The 19,601-nt window shown below is 44.4% G+C and overlaps 2 protein-coding genes across 2 annotated transcripts; one reads left to right on the top strand and one right to left on the bottom strand.

Moving 5' to 3' along the window:
* Positions 1–3: 3 nt before the first annotated feature.
* Positions 4–4,682, bottom strand: LOC136426495 (uncharacterized). Its single transcript, XM_066415160.1, has 4 exons — positions 4,627–4,682; positions 2,085–2,953; positions 570–753; positions 4–161 (listed from the first exon to the last, which is right to left on the bottom strand). Exons 2-4 carry the CDS (start codon positions 2,931–2,933, stop codon positions 4–6), a joined length of 1,191 nt encoding a protein of 396 aa, XP_066271257.1. The 5' UTR covers positions 2,934–2,953; positions 4,627–4,682.
* A 4,393-nt stretch (positions 4,683–9,075) lies between these two features.
* LOC136426494 (collagen alpha-1(I) chain-like) lies at positions 9,076–17,849 on the top strand. The gene is made up of 7 exons (XM_066415159.1): positions 9,076–9,601; positions 11,949–12,233; positions 12,546–12,815; positions 12,970–13,106; positions 14,173–14,251; positions 16,230–16,516; positions 17,604–17,849. Exons 1-7 carry the CDS (start codon positions 9,076–9,078, stop codon positions 17,847–17,849), a joined length of 1,830 nt encoding a protein of 609 aa, XP_066271256.1.
* Positions 17,850–19,601: the final 1,752 nt, after the last annotated feature.

Below are 19,601 nucleotides of genomic sequence, written 5' to 3'. Positions count from 1 at the left end.
ACTTTAGAGAACTCCCCACTCCTGGATCTCCCGAATCATCTGCAGCACATCTGGATTTGCCGGGATCCGATGCATGAAACGGATGATGACCCCGCGCCAACAGTCGGCTTTGAAGTCTGCCATCAGCTGTTGCAGCGTGTAGCTCTGTAGGTCCGAGGATTCTAGATTTGTAGAATAAACGTGTTAAGTTAAAATCCATCCACACCTGAAGGTGTATTGGGCGGTGCCCATCCCTGTTTCATAGCCCTGGGCCACACTGTGGTGCAATCACTGTAGCAGGGGGCTAGTCCACTGGCAGTGGAGTGTGTTTAACTTCCATACTGTTTCAGAAGTATGTACCATTTCTATAATGTCTTTGGTATGACTCAATGCGCCTCTTGTCCAGAGGTGTCCTACCCGGGCGCGAACTCGAGCTTTCTGGTCCAAGTAATTTGCACCAGATGTGGTAAGTGACAGAAGCGCGGACCACTACACCACAGGATAAACATGTTTTAGGATATGATCAGAATAAAAAGACACAACCAAGTGATTTTTACACAACCAAGAGATTTGATAATGACGATTCTCACCGTTTGGACCCACGGTCTCCTGCAGTTTGCGGTGATAGTGGGCCAGGATGTCGTCCCTGTGGTTGTGGAAGACGTCCCAAGTCGCGTTGCAAAGAAACAGGAACACCAGGTCAAAGGTCGGGGCCTGGTACAGGACGGACTGCCAGTCCACCAGCCTGACGTCAGTGGGCTCGTCCCCAGCGTACTGTGAATGAATGAAATGAATGAAATGAATGAAATGAACGAAATGAACTAAATGAACGAAATGAACGAAGGAAATGAATAAAGGAAATGAATGAAAACTTTACTGTGTTTGGGCGAATGACAGCAATATATTTTTTTTAACGAACTCGCTCAGTGCAAGGCCATAGGGGGCCACTCATCTAAGCACTGAACTAGTTCTAACTGTAGCAGCATCTCTTCACCCTAGGTCAGAAATATCAATGCTCGAGACACGTATTGACTTCACTGACCCATTAGGAGAAGCAGGGGTTACGAAGGCTGCTCGGGAAATTCCCTACCCCATTTAGGCTGGAATGTTTTGGGCCACTCACACCGGGGCATGTCCCTGCCCTTTTTCGAAAGATGTGGTGGGTTCTTTTTCTTTTACGTGCTCCAGGTGTGACTCTCCTCAAACATGGGACCTCCCTTTAACGTCCTATCCGAGGGACGTCCCTAACCCTATAAATAAATGGTTTGTTATTTCAAATTCGACAATATTATACAACAGTACCACCTAGCAGCCAACGGCTGAATTGTGTGCACTATGTTTGGGCGAATGACAGCAGCAATTACAGGTTTGCGTAGCAAAACCTTTGCTGGATTCGCTGGCATCTGTGGTGGCCACCATCTCGAATTGTGACGTCACAGGGTCGCCATACCATTTTATTGGGAGGGGTGTTTTTTGGGGCGGACAGCGTTCTCACTATTTTCAACAAATCGGCACACAACTATCCCACATTGAACTCAAATAAAAAGAGGAATTCAATACAAAAATACCCCGTAATCGCTAAAATAACATAGCAAACCGGAAGTACATGTAGCACAAATATTTAACTTTAGTATATAAATGGTTTACCAAGTAATGAGTCATTATCTCCATGAAAAATGGAGATATAGTTTTGAGTGTGTCTGTGTGTCTGTCTGTGTGTCTCTGTTTCCGCACTACCGTAGTCAGCATAGCTCAAGAACCTCTTGATGGATTACGATGATATTTGGTATGTGGGCGGGTGTTGTGAAGCCAAAATTCAAGGTCGATTTTGGGCCCCCTGGTATGTGACCTTGGCCCCCTATAATGCTTGCAAACAAACGTGTGATACGTTGATGAAGGTTAGACATCCAGGTAATAAGATACGCCAAAAATAATTACTCAAGCAACTGGATAAGATTTTGAAACAGACGTTTCAGATAGCATCCGCTATCTTTGGTCAGTGACTAAAGAAGGATCCGGTAGAACCTGGTTTTATACCAAAACTCTGAATAGATATGTTAATGAAGAGAAGACAATTTCAGATGGTTCAACGTGTGATGTCTTACCTTAAACATGATGTTATTTATCCAGCATCCCGCATGGCTAATCACCTTGAGCCTTCGGTCGTCCTGGAACACCACCATGGGGTCCGTCTTCTCCAAACGAGACGCCAGGGCTGCCTGGCCAGGAAACGCTGCGGCAAAGTCCTTCACTGCGGTCTGATATTGGAGAATTGTTACATCCGTCATAGTTGTAGCTTCTGAGACCGTCACATTCCAGCCGTACTTCTCGGGAAGGGGTTTGCCCGTACGGAGCTCCAGTCGGTGTGACAGGCCGTGCAACTGCGCGAAGGCTCCGACTGTTAGCATCATCTCTTCACGGCTTAGCGGTTGGCGGTCGGGTTTTATGGAGAACCCCTGAGTTTTCAGGTTCTCCATAACCCTGACGGACACCATGGAAACTGGATCGGTGGCGGCGAAGTAGCACTTTGGGAAGAACAAGGGATCGGCAGGAGGGTGATGTTCGCCATCTTCATTCCCTGCCGTAGATTTGCGTTCTGTGCTCGGTGTTGCCACAGATAGGAGATCGGGGACCACCCGGGAGTAAAACTTGACTTCATGCTTCTCGATGTGGGTATGAAAGTCTTTTGACCACTTTGTCATTACTGCATACGGCCGCTTGAAATCTGTCAGTTTAGCGACGAGACTGTAGCGCTGAGTTGTACCATTTCTGGTCCCCACCGCTTCAAAAGCGACCATATCGCTCATGAACCCCTCGCCTTGGTTGATGGTTCCCTTGACATCGACCTCCGTGATGATGATGCCCGGGAGGTCCTTCTGCAGTACCTGCTGCACCCAGGAGGGGGTGATGTCTTCTGCAGACTGCGGAATGGCGATCTCGGCTGTTGACGTCATCTTCAGTAGTATTTCTCAAACTATAAGGAAAAATAGAATGTTTGAGAAACAATTTTCAAAACGTATGGATTGAGCTTTCCACTACAATTCAATAATCGATCTTTGAGAAAGCAACACAGACACTTGCACTTGATTTTTTAAAACTTCATGTTGAATATGCTATTCTTGCTGCTGTTTTTTGCCAAATACATTACAGAGGTCCTGGGTTCAAATCTGGGGTCCCATTATTTGTCTCGTTGACGTTGTGCCCTTGGCAAACATGGCAAAGGCACTTTACACGACTGTAAATGAGTACCTAGCTTCGGTCAAGGACGTCCTTTGGATACGACGTTACATGGAGGTCCCGTGTTTGAGGAGTTAGAGCTACACCTCGAGCACGTAAAAGAACCCACCACACTTATCGAAAAGAGTAAAGGTCTTTCCCGGTTTGAGTGGATCATATAAATCTGTCCGGATATGTATCCGCTGTATCCATCCGCATGACCCAACAGCTCACACCTGTTCTTACGCCACCTAAACTGCTAAACTAAACAAATTGTAATGAAAATGGACCCTCCGCGCATGCCTGTAATCGTGACCTTTGCCCAGGAACTGGTACACACTATGGGGGAGGGGGCGGTAAAGGGATGACAACCGTGAGTTACTAATGTCCCCATTAGAGCCCATGATAAGAGGCACTAAAGTAAGGCCCCGTAAAAGTACTTACCTTAACTTCAATCTTAAAAACTATTCTCCACTGGGAAGTCGCAAGAGTATACTTGATAAACATGCAAAGAAAACAGAGGGTTGTACAGTTCAAACTCCCAGAAACGCCCCCCGGAAATAAATAGACCCTACCTTTGACACAGTTCCCGGCTGTATCCATCCGCACGACCCAACAACTCACTATGTTCTTACGCCATCTAAATTTCTGAACTAAACAAATTTCAACCAACATGGGAAAGCTAAGACCCTACCTGTTCCTTCTTACACAAAAGTCTCCAGATTGGGCAAAAATTTCAAGGAAAAGAAAGGTTTTTAAGATTTAAGTAGGGACTATAAAGGTCAACGTTGGAGTCAACCCACGTCCTCGCGGCCCTTTCGGTCATGGATCACGGACTTTGGTCATACAGTCAAACCAAGGAGGATAAAATCTCCTTGGTCAAACAGATGGCCAGACTGGCAAAGTAACGCCTTTTCTGAACGCTATGCTGCCCTTAATGGCTGACTAATCCATGGGAGAGAGTGAGTGAGAGTAAGCAGGCTATCTTCCCCAAACCCTTAACATACAAAATGGCAAGTACGTCATGACCAAGCCAGGAAATGATCAGATTTCGGTTTCAGGCCATTTCGCATTTCTATGCACACCACCAGGAGTCAGCAATATTGTATAAGTTTAAGTTTGTCCAAGAATATGTACAATAGTAGATCATAATAAGATCATTACTATGATATTTTGATCACATTGGAAGATCCTGCATCAATGTAGTGTAGAAGGTATGCTGCACACAGTTAAGTTCGAATCACCTGACGCCACTGGTGTTGTGCCCTTGGGAAAGGCACTTTACACGACTTTCCCAATTCCACCCAAGTGTAGAAATCTAATGGTGTATTGTTTTCTGCACGTGGCACTGTTTGAGTTGACAACTTGAGTGTAGTGCGACGGCGTTCTTGTCTGTCCAAAAGCGAAGTGAAAACCTCGTTAACTGCTTACCTGAGAGTTTACTTGTTGAACCTTCTTCCACGGAACACGAAGGTCAAAAGAGACCACGTGATGTATTCATTGAGAGTTGTTCTAGCTTTATATGTTGATGATTAGCTATCGGGTCGTGCCCACTTGGTTTTAGGGGTGTTTTCGGTTGTACCTTAAGTTAGCGATTAGGTGTCTGTTTAAGGTACCGTTGAAGGGTGGCTGAGGTGTTTTGGGATGTTATTGAAAAAAAAAACCTTTATACATCTCTGTAAACCTTCCTCAACCTTAATTTATTTTCAGGAAGTAGCTTTTAGCAAGGTGACAAATGCAAATTGGTATGACGTCATGATTACGTCATCAAGGGTTATAAGGTCACGCCCGTTCGATGTTTATCAATATAACTTTGCAGGAATGTACATGATAGTAATACATCAAGGATTGTGCGTGCGTATGCTTATATTTTTAAATGACGATTTTTTGCGAATTTTTGATTAAAAAATAACAATAAAAATTCGCCAAAAATCGTGCTGTGAAGTTTGTTTCAGCAGGATGCCCGTCGGGGCTGTAGTCCTGGCCGGACCCCGAAGCCACAAATTTGTCCAGGTGGACTGCCGGGTATGGGGTGGGGGGAGGGGGGTACCTCCAGTTGCTCGTACGATGACCTCACGGGGTCTATAATTCAAGTCCGAGCTAGAAGGATTCGAGGTCCCGGCCAGGTAGCCTCTACCTAGGCCCCTTCCTATCGCTGGGAAAATGGTAGAAATCGGCCGAGGTAGTCCGCTATTGCTTGGGCCACATTTACCAGCCGGGACCCGGCCGGGCTGTTTGCGGAAACGACAAATTTAAATGTATATTAATGAATATGCACAAGCCATGCTCTTGAATGTGATTTTTGGTACGTTTTGTGTTTTTGCTGTCTTTTATATCATACTTTTTGTTCTCAAACACAGCCCGGCCGGGCCCCGGATTGAAAATGTGACCCAAGCATATACAGGGTAGTCCGCTATACAGTGAAGCTCCATTATCGATAATGGAGCTTCACTGTATAGCGGACTACCCTGTATAGCGGACTACCTCGGCCGATTTCTACTATTTTCCCAGCGATAGGACGGGGCCTGGTAGAGGCTTCCGGCCAGGCCCCATAGTAGCCCGGCAGCCGCAGGGTGTCCCATGGGCCCACGTAGGTGTCACGCCCGAAAGTGCCAAAAAAACAGCCCCTTCTTTCTAATTGGGACCGAAGCATTCTGCATTATCAGTCACTAGGCGCTCTTTGAAAGGCTTTTTGATGTTTGTACCTCAAAGCAGAGATTGACGGATTTTCTAAAACGTTAGTCTACCATTGGACGAAAAACAACATTTGAAAAGTAATGTACAATTCACAACACGCCATTTGCATAAAGCACGTGTTCATACACCAAAGAACCAAAACTCATTACTCCCTCAGACTAATAATGGTATTATTTGTCATATCTATAACTCTTTAATGTTAAGACTGCGCAATCTTTGATTGTCAGTACAGAGAGCAAAGGCCTGGGCAAGCAAAACATGTCATTTGCATAAAGCACATCGTGTACATACATAAAAGAACAAAAACCCTTCTTATGTTGTCGGACTAATCAAGATCTCATTTGTCATGTATTTATACGTCTTTACTGTTAAAGATTGGGGACTTGCTTCTTGCCAGTATAGTGTGAAAATGTCTGGGCGAGCAAACCCTGGCCGTACCGCCCTCGCGGGGCCCGGCAGCTGGCAAACCAGCAGGCCGCCGCGCCAACCCCCTCCTGTCCGCCAGGGTGGCACAAGCGACGATGGAGACCACGCTTATGAAAATTGGGACGAGGAGGTCGCCGAGCTTGAGACGTCTTCGCACGAGTACGAGGAAGCCCACCCCGTTTCCCCTCCGCCAGGGGGTTGCGTCGAGGACTTCAGACGCCGAGGCAGACGTCGGCAAGCAACAAAAGACACGTCCACAGGTAAGACTGCCTAAATGTTATTTCTCGTTCTACAATATGCACTTGTTTGTGTTTGAGTAGATAAATTCCGTACGTGCCAGGGGTGTGTCACCCTACGTCACTTCCGGGCACTTCCAAAGGTAAGACCGAACAGATGTCATTTATTGGTTCTAGGATCTTCTAGTATTCACCTGTTGGGGTTTGTGTGGAAGACTTCGGCCGTCGTGTCGACCTACGCAAAGAAACGGACACAGATAAGGCCGCACAAATCTAATCTCTTGGTTCTACATTTAGACTTGATTATCAATCCCTTTTATTAAGTGCTGAATTGTATAGTAGCATTAAATCTGGGATAAACAAAATTGTCGGGGATGGTGGCATTGTGATGGTTTTATCCCATATTTTCGCCAAAAAGACACTCTAAAACCATCACAATACCGCTATCCCGACAACTTTGTTTATCCCGGATTTAATGCTACTATACAATTCAGTACTAAATAATAGGGATAAATAATCAATAATTGGTATTCGCCTGTTGGGTTTCCGCGAGATGGTTTAGACACCGCTTGTCGACGCTGTTTTTGACAGACAGCAAATTGAAGGTATTCGCGTTGTTGACATGATGTGTCGTATAAAACAGGGGATGACATCCAGTTGTACTTTTAATTCTTTGGCTGCAATCTATGAAAATTCCAGAATAGAACTGTTTTTGTTTCTTAAACCTTCGGCCACAGCAAGTAAATTTTATGGATGACATCAGCGCACGCATTGATTTCGGCCTGATTTTGAAATAAAACAGATTTTTTTGCCCTTCGTCAATGGTGAACAAAATTGTACATGTCGCAAACTACTGTCAGTTTTATCGCAAAAACATTCTAGATGCCATAAAAAGGCATTTGCACAATGTAAGAATGGTGAAAACTCCCCACAAATGCGTTGTACAATTATTGTACACGCTAGCTGTAATAACATTGCTCCTCGTCACCAACTTACAGGAAGATACAGTGCAGCCCTAATGCCAAACTTGTAATATAGTCTGTAATTGCTGTGCCATTACTATGCCAACAACGTGTAATCCGATGTTTTGTTCTTGAGTGAAGTGAACGTACTACTAACAACTTCGATAACAGGATCAGACAGCGATGGATGTAATGTGGATTTTGAGTACACTTTTATGTTATAATAAGACTAATATTTGCTAGAAGACACCGTGTATTCTGGAGTTACACTTGTAGGTTATAATAATCTAATATTTGTTTGCAGACCCCGTGTATCGTGGTGGAGTGAGCGGCCGCCGTGCTTTCTGTGATTTCATCCACAACCACCGCCACTACTTCGCTGCTACCCTCGCAGTTGTGATCCTGGTCACTGTGCAAGTCGTTCTGATGCTGTATATCGATGATCAGTTCAACAAACACAAAGAGGTAAATGATGATATCTACCAATCATTTTCTTAATGATGATATCTACAAATCATTTTCTAGCATCGTACCCAAGTCACAGTTTATCATAACAACTAGTCATAGTCATAGAAATGTTTGCACTTGTAAAGTTGTATAGTTAAATGGCAAATATAGTTCCTTTTGGCCTTTTGATCATTCCAAAAGAGGACCACAACCAGGCTTTCGTCCGCCTTTACTTTGTTTTCTTTGGTTGAATTTCGCCATATTTTGCTATTTAGCTAGTCAACATCACTGTCGGTGCCTTGAACCGCAACTTGAACGTCCTGGAGAAGCGTCGTCACGAGAGGATCCTGAAGGAGGGTAAGTTTCATTGGCTCGAAGCTTTCATTCTTTGAGGAGATAAACAAAACTAAGCCATTAACTATTTCGTAGAAATTCTTTATAGTATATGCCCAATCATTTGTACATATGCAACATAAATATGTATCGAATGCAATTTCGTGTCTTCTGACAGATAATGACATTTTGGCGTACTCCAACAGATCTGAAAACTGCACTGAATATTTACATTATAGTGCTGCGTTCGCCATATACATTTATATGCATGATAGATTTTTAGCGTACATTTTCTGGCTATAACAAACGCAGAATGTTTTGCGGCAAACATTCACCGCGTAGTTATGCACCATACAATGACATAATACTCATGATTGATAGATAAGTAAACATATGTAGCATATATATATAGGGAATGTTCAAAATGTGATATTTTTTCCTGGGACCATACAGAATTGTGCATTTACTCACAGACCAATTATAATTTACAGAAACGAGTGGATTTTTTTCACCATCATATATATATTTTTTTTACTTCGGATTCTGACAGACAAGGACGACGTGGCACTGCACTCAAGTTTTTCTAACTTAAATTAACAGTGCCACTAACAGATAACAACATACAATTTTTTATACACCTGGGCGAAGTGAGGAAAGTCGTAAAGTGCCCTTCCCAAGGGCACAACATCGGTGGCGTCTGGGGGATTCGAACTCGGGAACATTATATTCTGTTCCTGTATGTTCCAGATTTCCCTGCTGGTCGTGGATTGGAGAGTCGAATGTGTCGCGTCGGGCCACCAGGACCAAAGGGAGCAGTTGGATCCCCAGGAAAAGATGGGTCACCTGGGCTAGTGGGCACTCCCGGGGAAATTGGTCCAATTGGGCCAGTGGGTTCTCCCGGTGAAACTGGACCGATCGGGCCAGCGGGCTCTCCCGGGGAAACTGGACCGATCGGGCCAGCGGGCTCTCCCGGGGAAACTGGACCGATCGGGCCAGCGGGCTCTCCCGGTGAAACTGGACCGATCGGGCCAGCGGGCTCTCCCGGGGAAACTGGACCGATCGGGCCAACGGGCTCTCCCGGTGAAACTGGACCGATCGGGCCAGCGGGCCCTCCCGGTGAAACTGGACCGATCGGTCCAGCGGGCTCTCCCGGTGAAACTGGGCCGATCGGTCCAGTGGGCCCTCCCGGGGAAACTGGGCGTCCTGGGCCCCGTGGGTCAAGGGGATCTCCTGGGATGACAGGGCCACCTGGACCCCGTGGGTCAAGAGTCAAAGTTCAGTCAAAAGTCAAAGTTCAGTATAGTGGTGGGTAAATTGTGCCATCGCGATGTCACTGCAAGTCACATCCTACAAGCACAGGAGGAAAGACTTTAGGTCTTCAGATGGAGCCACCTTTGGCAAGGATGATGACGTAGTGTGTAGCCGTTATGGTACTATTGTTAATCTTGGAGAAATTATTGAAATCTCAAAGTACCACCAGTGGCGAAATGTACCTAACTTAAATGATTAAAGAAATAAAGATTTCCTTGTTAATGTTATCATTCACCAGAAAAATAGTTACTCAAGCAACTGGATAGATTTTGATAACGGTCGGACGTTACAGGTAGCAGCCATAGCCCTTCGTCAGTGACGGGACGACATTTGTGGATCACTAGGCTTTGAACCAAAAACTATTCATTGATATGTAAATAAGATGAAGACATCCAAAAATAATTTCATCAGGTTGGTAGAACATAGGATGTTTGGAGTTTCTTTTTTTCACAACCAGGAATCTCACCTGCTGACGTTTCGGTGTCTGTCAGACACCTTCTTCAGAGCTTCTGACTGGAGTACTGCTTCTCACCGCTATAAGTAGCCGATGTAGGTGGCGCTTTTGCGGCGAGAACGTAATCCCAAACGTGGCTGAGCTTGTATCCCCCCTCGTCTCGGTTCATCACTGGTGATGACTTCCTGATCCATACTGCCTTCTTAATCCAACGGATGCGTCTGTTGTCCTCTCTGTCTATTACTTTGCCCCCCTCTTACATGGAAATGTTTTTTTTAAAATCCGAACTTATGTATTTATGAAGTTATTGATTGTAAAGTATCATCTGGTCAGTTCATGCAATCTCAATGCGCATAAAAGCTGTCATTAACTTATCAGTACCCAAGCGCCTTTTGAACGACCTTTGATGTGTGTACCTCAAAGCATGGATTGGCAGCTTTTCCCAAAACATTAGTCTACCATTCTACGAAAAACAACGTTTGAAAATAAAATACAACTCCCAACACGTCATATGCACAAAGCACGTGTTCATACATGAAAGAACAAAAACAAATTACTCCCTCGGACTTATCATGGTATTGTTTGTCACATTTATCAGTCTTTACTGTTAAGACTGCGCAGTTTTTGATTGGCAGTACAGAGAGAAAATGTCTGGGCAAGCAAAGCCTGTCATTTGTATAAAGAACACATGTACATACATAAAAGATTAAAAAAACAACTTCTTCGGACTAATCAAAATATCATTTTTCATACATGTATTTATACGTCCTTACTGTTAAATATTGTGAACTCGCTGCTTGCCAGTACAGTGTGAAAATGTATGGGCAAGCAAAGCCTGGTCGTACCGGCCTCGCGGGGCCCGGCAGCGGGCAAACTAGCAGGCCGCCGCGCCAACCCCTTTCTGTCCGCCAGGACGGCCCAAGCGACGATGAGGACCACGAAGAGACCGAATCGTCCCTTGCCAAAGTTTGTGCAGCGGACGCCAGGCTAAGTCATCTTGCCTACTTATATCGCACAACGGACGAACTCTCAGGTAACTATTTTACATACGATTCGCGGTGCAACAACTTGGCCAACATTCCGGTAACTACACAGCTATGTATGAATAAAGTTCCTATTTCTAGGATATTATTCAATTTCAAGGACCATCTTTTAATATCTATGCTTTTTTGTGTTACAGTCCGAGTCATCGTATATCGTATGTTGAATCCACCATCTTATTGCTAGTTACATTCATGTAACAAAATAGTGTTTACGTCGAGAGATTATTTTAAATGTTACAGAATATCTTAATTGCAACAAATATCCAATGTATATGACTGGTCGTGATGTGAATTTTGTATACATATGTGATGACAGGTCTATGATAGCTAACGCTAAAGGCATACAAATTTGTATCATTCGTATGTGAGGAACAACTTGATTTCTATTCATGGTTTTTATCAAATGTAGCCCTCAACTCATGTATCTTAATACAAACCATGATTGTAAGATAAACCATTCGTACATTTTCTCTTACCTTATGCACGCATGTTTGAAATAATCGTCGATTGTGAAGTATCAACCAGTCAGTACTGTACTTTATGTACTTAAAAGTCACAAATCAAATCGTCTGTACTAACACACATTTTAAGGGGCTATTTTGTATGGGTGTAAATTGTCTTTCCCAAGGGGACAACATCGGGCAAGTCATGGGATCGAACCCGGGACTTCTTGGTTCTGAGCCAAATACCTTAGCACGATGCCACGTTAAAAATAGCAACCGTAGCATACTATTCGACGAAAAAAATGTACCATTCAGAACATTCAATGCAACACGTGTACATAACAATAATAGCCTTCTTACGCCCACAGACTAATCATATTCATACCTATTTACTGTTAAAGATTGCGGACTCGCTGCCTGCCAGTACAGCGCGCAAATGTCTGGGCAAGCAGATCATGGCCATACCGACCTCGTGGGGCCCGGCGGTGTTCAAACCAGCGGGCCGCCCCGCCAACTCCCTTCTGTCCGCAAGGACGACGCAAGCGACGATGAAGACCACTTTTATGAGAACTCCCCAGACGAGCAAGCAACAGCCTCACCTAGGCAGGAACAGGCTGAATCGTCCACGGAGACGGCAGGAGACGCCAGGCGCCATTATTTCGTAAACACAGCTGACAAAAGCCCAGGTAACAACTGTTTGAACCCTATTCAGACCGGCCTTTTTTGGTCATCCTGGGACCGGGGGAGGGGGATTTTGAGATCCCTCCCTTTTCGCTCCTGTAACTCACAAACTACCTATCGAATCACAACCAGATTTTCAGAGGACGAAGTATAGGTGAAATAAATGTGATATGACAACTTTGGTGTCTTGATTTGCATAAACAGTGAGAAACATATTGTAATACGTAACTTGAAAAGATTAACCTCAGTTGGAACAAATCATGACGTTCTCAGACTAACCATGGCATTATTTCTCCTATGCGTCTCGATTGCTGAAGACTGCGGCCTCACCGCTCGTCAGGGATATGTCCCGATGTCTGGGCAAGCAAAGCCTGGCCGTACCGCCCTCACGGGGCCCGGTGGCAGGCAAACCAGCGGGCCGCCGCACCCACCCCCCTTCAGCCATCAATGTTCAAACGGCGGCGAATACCACGTTTACGAGAACAACCCGGACGAGGAAGCAGCGTCCTCTCACAGGAAAGAAGAGGCCGATTCGTCCTCCGTGAGGCGTCATGTCTACTTACATCAAACAGTGGACAAAAGCAAAGGTAACAACTGTTTTGAAGCCAATGCGAAGTTGGGGTGTTTCGCCGAAGGGTGGTTACACCGGTTGACCAATGTAGATTCAAATTTCAAGAACCTTATATTTTCCTATCACCGCTGAAACTATTCATGGTACTTTTGGATCTTCCATACATGTAGCCTCAAGCCGTGCTTTCTGTGACGTCATCTACACCCGCCGCCACTGCATCGCTACTACAGTCGCCATAGTTGCCCTGGTCTGCGCGCAGGTCTTCATGATGGTGTACATGGAAGCTCGGCTCCACAGCGTGGATGTGGTAAATGATTTGTAGAGATCAAAGATATCGCCCTCTCATGCCAAGCCCGCTGCGGCGTACCGGGTATATATATATCGGCCCGCATCCCGTGCTCGTTACTGCTTTATGTTAGGGTCACATTTCCAACCCGGGGCCCGGCCGGGCAGCTTGTGGGAACGAAACTATGACATAAAAGACAATAAAACACACGAAACTTTAAAAAAAATTCTCCTAACTATACGCTATGTACATTCTTGATTTGCATTTTTCATTCTTTGTTTTCTCAAACAGCCCGGCCGGGCCCCGGCTCAGTTGGAGATGTGACCCTAGCATTACGCTGGCCAGGCGTCACCAGCCAATCACGTCGCCGCCTTCTGTCAAAAGGCTACGTGATTGGCCCGTAACTCCCCAAATGCAACAGGAGGGGAAGTGTCTGATTGGCTGGTCTCTGCACAAATCTTTATGATGGTGTTTATCGACACTCGGTTCCACAAAGTCGACGAGATAAATGATCTACATCCCAGATATATGCCAATAGAACATTTTTTTCTCCATAACTTGCTTTAGTGAGCAATAGCCAATGAATGTAAATTAAAGTTATTGGCTAAGATGGGCCGCAAAGCTCTACAGCATATCTAGTACACAAAATCAGTGGCCAATAAATGACTCTTTCAAAAGAGTTTGTGCAACTTAATTATGAAGTAAAATCTAAAGATATGTGATTCATAAGTGGAAGGGGTAAGGCATTTGAGTGAATAATGATTAAGATTAATAAGTCATATTCTGTTTTAAATTAATGTGGTTAAATTTATATGATTGTATAGATTGAACGATGACTAGTCCAGGACTACGTATTTGGTTACATTGTACTTTTACTTAGCCCAGCAGAAAAAGGCTATCAGAAAAAAAAAGAATTGAATTTTGTCATCGTCCTCTTCACAAATAACTATTTCATTGCCAACTCATATAAATTACCAGACCACTAAGCCGCCTCTCATTAATTCATCTTATTACTTACTTTTGATTACTTGATTACTCCTTTGATTACTTACTTTTAATTATCACGACTTTTAATTAAACTATCTAGCGAGTGAACATCACTGTGGCAGTTGGAATGAAGAGTATTTTGGACGTCTTGGAGCAGCGTCTTCACGAGATGAAATCAGGCAAGTTGGGCGTATTTACTTGATTTGCACTCCCTTCCCTTTTCCTTCCATGTATGTTTATGTTTTCATGTATTCAATTTCGGATCCATGGTATATGTTTTCGTTCGGTCTTGTATTTTGTTATGTGAAGACGAGGGCCTCATTTACATAATCTATGAGGAAGTGGAACAGTATCCTTTTTGTGAAGACAAGACTTTCATACATTGGACAACTTGTGTTTTGGGAAGAGAAGGTGGTCAACTGATGTGATTTATGCAAGTGAGGTCCTTATTTGTTGGGTAGGGGGGGAAGGTTGCCTGTAAGCTGTCTCTCTAGAAGAATAGAAATTCAAGTCAATATGTATATGCTATTGTTACACAAAATAATCTGCACAATATATCCCCAATTAGTTGCACTGATATGTATTATGTAACGTTGGGTAACATAAATTCGGGATTTTTCCGATAATGGTTGACTGAAATCAATCTAGCAGAACAATAAACCATCCTTTTTTTCCATAATTCTGTCAGTATCATGTACTATCTTTGCACTAATCATATATGTGATAGATTTTGTCTCTAGTCGTGCTGACACCATAATATTTCAACTTGAAACTACCGTCCGCCGTACACACAATGACGGTGCTGTCGGACAGGGGGGCACATTAATTCGGGAGAGAAGATTCGTCTTGAATATCTTACCGCAAATCACATTTTATACAGCATCTATTCGTTCCATCCTTGGCTTGAGGAGAGTGCTATGGATATAGACGTGTCCAAGTAAAAAAAATACACGAAAAAACGGCCGTACCGCACACAGTTCGGGAACAACCCGTGTGTTGAGTCGGTAGAACTTCACTCAAAGTCGGCCCATCGTCATCATCGGGCAACGTGTAACGTTACATTATTCATGGAAAGTTAGCTGGATGCCGTAGCAATGGTAATACTACTATGTCCATGTGTTCCTTGTTGTGTTAGGAGCAAACTTTGAGGAAAATATCTTCCTCAGTCCACTATCACACGCAGCATTTAGACAAAAAAGTGTTCCTCACAAACCTTTGTCGTCTGCTTGACAACAGGATTCTGGTTAACAATATGGCGGCGGGAAAATACACGTGCCGTAGGTTGTAGCAACAGAGAGGAGTTTTGATGATTGATCACACTTAGAATCCAGTTGCAGGTTAGCAAAAGAGATTGTAATAAGTTGTCTTGTAAATAATTGTGTTTAGCAGGAAGCGGATGTGACATTTTTCTTATAAACCAGCCGACAACCATGTTGTGTACTTCTCCCACGAAGCCCTCAGACTGTAACAATAAGGGACGGAGAGTTTTTGACCTCGTCGCCTTATAATCCATGCTTATCGAAGCTTTTCAGACAGTGTTCTGAATACGTAAGTCTGTCAGGTTTGCATTTCTAGCGGTATTACTTATGTTGCATCTAGCACATATCCCTAAATACCCCGTTTTCGAAAAATCGCGAATTTAAGTACCCCGCGAATTTATGTTACCCAACGTTACCAGAGCAATTTTGTGTCTACTGATCTCAAAGAAACGTAGCCGTTCAGAAGACTGCAATGCATGTATGCCTGAAACGGCTCTCAGTCCTTCCGTTACTTGTTTGTTTGTTTGAACCTTTGTTTATTCATGATAAGCTCAAATCGGCACGCAGGCCGCTATTCATTGAGGTCATGAGGGAACACGAAACGGTCAGTTACAATATAACAGAGATCGACACACAGTCATTTGAGTCCTAATAACTCTATCAACATATATCATTACGCCAAAAATAATTACTCGAGCAACTGGATAAAATTTTGAAAATCTTATCCAGTTGCTTGAGTAATTATTTTTGGCGTATCTTACTACCTGGATGTCTAACTTTCATCAACGTAACATATATCATTACATATTTATTGTACAACAATATACAATTGCTATAACATACAACATAAAGTAGGGCGAAAGCTTGTTCATTGTCCGTGTCCGTTCGTTTGCTGCAGGTTTCCCCATAGGACCACGCGGGCTACCTGGACAAGTTGGCCCGAAGGGAACGGCTGGGTCCCCTGGGCCAATGGGCCCTCCCGGAAAAACTGGGCCGATCGGGCCAGTGGGCCCTCCCGGAGAGGCTGGGCCCCGTGGACCGAAAGGAATAGCTGGATCCCCAGGAAAAGACGGGGCACGTGGGCCGGTGGGCCCCGCTGGGCCAGTAGGCTCCCCCGGAAAGACTGGACCGATCGGACCAGCTGGTTCTCCCGGGGAGACTGGCCCACCTGGACCGATCGGGCCAGTTGGCCCTCCCGGTGAAAGTGGACCGATCAGTTTCAACGGGCCCTCCCCTGGAAAGGGGGCCTCTTGGTCAAGCGGTAGGAAAATGTATTATAATGAATAGCTGCTGAAGTTCTGATCGTGACGAAGTACTCGGCGCGGACACTGCACGAAATGGCCTCGTATCCCGGCGTATACGTACAAGGATTCCTCCGGAAATATTCCATATCCCGGTGCGGATTTAGCGTATCCGTTATAACTAATGGATACGCCAAATCCGCACCGGGATATGGAATATTTCCGGAGGAATCCCTGTACGTATACGCCGGGATACGAGGCCATTTCGTGCAGTGGGAGATCACCCGTGCCGAGCGTACGAGCGAAAAACGTACGAGCGAAAAAGTGATGCCGAATAGGGTTCGGGGTTCGGCGGAGCCGAACAGGGTTCGGCGGAGCCGCACAGCTAGCCCCGTTTTGAAGGCTAAGGTCTACCATTCACAGGCCCCTATACTGCCTATTGTAAACATATACGAAAACGGCTGTCAAAAGTCACCTACCTGAAGTTTAGATGATGGAAAACTCACTTTGGCAGCGTAGTCTGACCGCTCAAGTGTCGATCTAATGAGTTTCGCCGATTTTTCACCGGCGCAAAGTGGTTAAATTCTATCAAACCATGGTGAGATGACCTTTGACCTCCCTACACAGGAACTGAAAACATCCAAACTACACCTATTTCAAAGTGTACCGGACACTCCAAACATGGCTAAAACCCTATTTTTCTAACTAAATAAAATAGCCACAACCCTTACCTGTCAATTCCAGCTCAAAACGCCATCATTTCCAACAAAGAGGCCTCCTACAGCTACTTTTAACAAGCATATACAAGGCTATTTCTATGAGATTAAAATGGACCTTTTGCGCATGACTGTAATCGTGACCTTTGGCCTGAAAGTAAGAGGTAATTTAGCGCAAAGGACGACGGGAGAATCCGGAGTGAGCGGCGCAAAGGATGACGGGAGAAACCGTCATCGGGAGCATGTGAGCGAAAATATGTACCACGGCGGGTCCCCAACATAAATACCGTAGCCTATTGCCCGTGATCGGTCCAGCTGACCCTCCCGGTGAAACTGGACCGATCGGTCCAGCGGGCTCTCCCGGGGAAATTCGGCCGATCGGTCCAGCGGGCTCTCCCGGGAGGAATGGGCCACCTGGGCTCCATGGGCCAGTGGGTTCTCCCGGGGAGGATGGGCCACCAGGGCCCCGTGGACCAAGGGGCTCTCCAGGGAAGACTGGCCCGCCTGCACGACGGGAAAACCCATATCAACGTGCAAACTGAGTTGGGCCACCCTGGTTAAACAGGAGGGAAACAAAGAGTAAGGGGAGACATAGAGGAGGAGGCCTTGACATGATAGTTCAGATCGATTTCCTTACTCGTTTCATCACAAATCACTGAATTCCACAAGCTTACGTCTAAAGTTCCGACTACCACTAAGTCCAGCTACATGTAAAAGTCAACTTTGGTTATGATATATTTTCCACCTACCACGCGGGCGGTCTGCATATAAGGCTTCTTCTTATTCTATGAAAAGAGACACACATGTATTTACACGAGAAAACACAGCTTTTGTACGGCTTTTAATCGCGTTTTGCACGCGACTAGATTGGAAAATATTCAAGATTTGAACCGTATTGACGGTCCTCAATGAGGAGGCTATATCGCGTACTACCCAAGTAACTGTAATCTTAAAAGTGAAGGATAACCTATCAGGGCACACCATAGGTCTTCAGATGAAGCCTCCCTTTGGCAAGGATGATGACGTAGTGTGTAGCTGTTCTGGTGCTAATGCAAATCTTGTAGAAAAGATTGGCGTCACAAAGTACCACTAATGGCGAAATGTACCTTACATAGATGATTAAAGAAATGAACATGATTTGTTGGTCCGACCGATTTCCTTGTTAATGTTAGTATTCACAAGAAAAATAGTTACTCAAGCAACTGGATAGATTACTAGATAACGGTCGGACGTTACAGGTAGCACCCATAGCCCTTCGTCAGTGACGGGACGACATTTGTGGATCACCAGGCTTTGAACCAAAAACTATTCTTTGATATGTAAATAAGGTGAAGACAGATCCTAGGAGCCCAATAGGAAACAAAAATAAGACAAAGTCAATGTCATTAATCAAAGTCAAAGATAATGTCATCATTATTTCACTAAATCACAGCTGCAGTGCCGAAGGAAGTTGCCAGGGGGCCAAACATTTCATCAAACAGAAATCAGACAACCTAATAGTCCCAAAGACAGATACAACAAGAGTTCCGCGACCTCATATCTCCATGAACTATTCTGTTTATGCAAATGACTTACACATTTACATAATATATGCTTGGTCATGAACACCTTTAACCAAGGATCAACTTACACATGTCGCAATATTGACAGACCTATCATCTACCATTGAGATGAATTGTGGCGCTTTTGCATCAATTATGCAAATTATGTATTTTTTTGCATAATTGTTATCTCTTGATGTTCTACTTACCATAAACTACATATGTTACATGTATTTGAGTCATATTATGGAAAACACTGCAAATATAGATTTCACTCATTAATTATGCAAATTAAGTCCCACTTAGCTTAATTTGCACTTCATTAAGTACATCTCAGTCTAAACTACCTGCATACTTATATCATGGAAAACCTTCGTTCCTTTGTTCAGTTATTCTCCTATGTTATAAAGGACTTGTCTCATTCACATTCCATTTCATGTTTGATATATGATAATGGCCATATGATAACAACTTTAATGGAGCGCTTTCCTTTGGTGTAAGGCAAGGCATGGTTAGTTAATATAATCACCTCATAAACCACCTCGTTCGTATAAACCCAAGGGCGGGTCATTAACCCTTGTTTATCAACCAGCCAGCCAGAACAGTAAAATTTTGAATTACAGAGAAAGCTTAAGGAGCTTCAGTTATTGCATCAGTATTCACGAGGCCTTTATTCACTGCTTCTGATACGTCACTTTATGCAAATTAAAGACATGTGACTCGAGCTGTGAAAACGACTACTTTACGACTACTGCATGTTGATCACAACCCA

The sequence above is a fragment of the Branchiostoma lanceolatum genome, chromosome 2 (genome assembly GCF_035083965.1).
Source record: "Branchiostoma lanceolatum isolate klBraLanc5 chromosome 2, klBraLanc5.hap2, whole genome shotgun sequence".
In the NCBI taxonomy this organism is placed as follows: domain Eukaryota; kingdom Metazoa; phylum Chordata; class Leptocardii; order Amphioxiformes; family Branchiostomatidae; genus Branchiostoma; species Branchiostoma lanceolatum.
The sequence above is the reverse complement of the archived record's forward strand: the minus strand, read 5'-3'. Positions and strand labels throughout refer to the sequence as shown.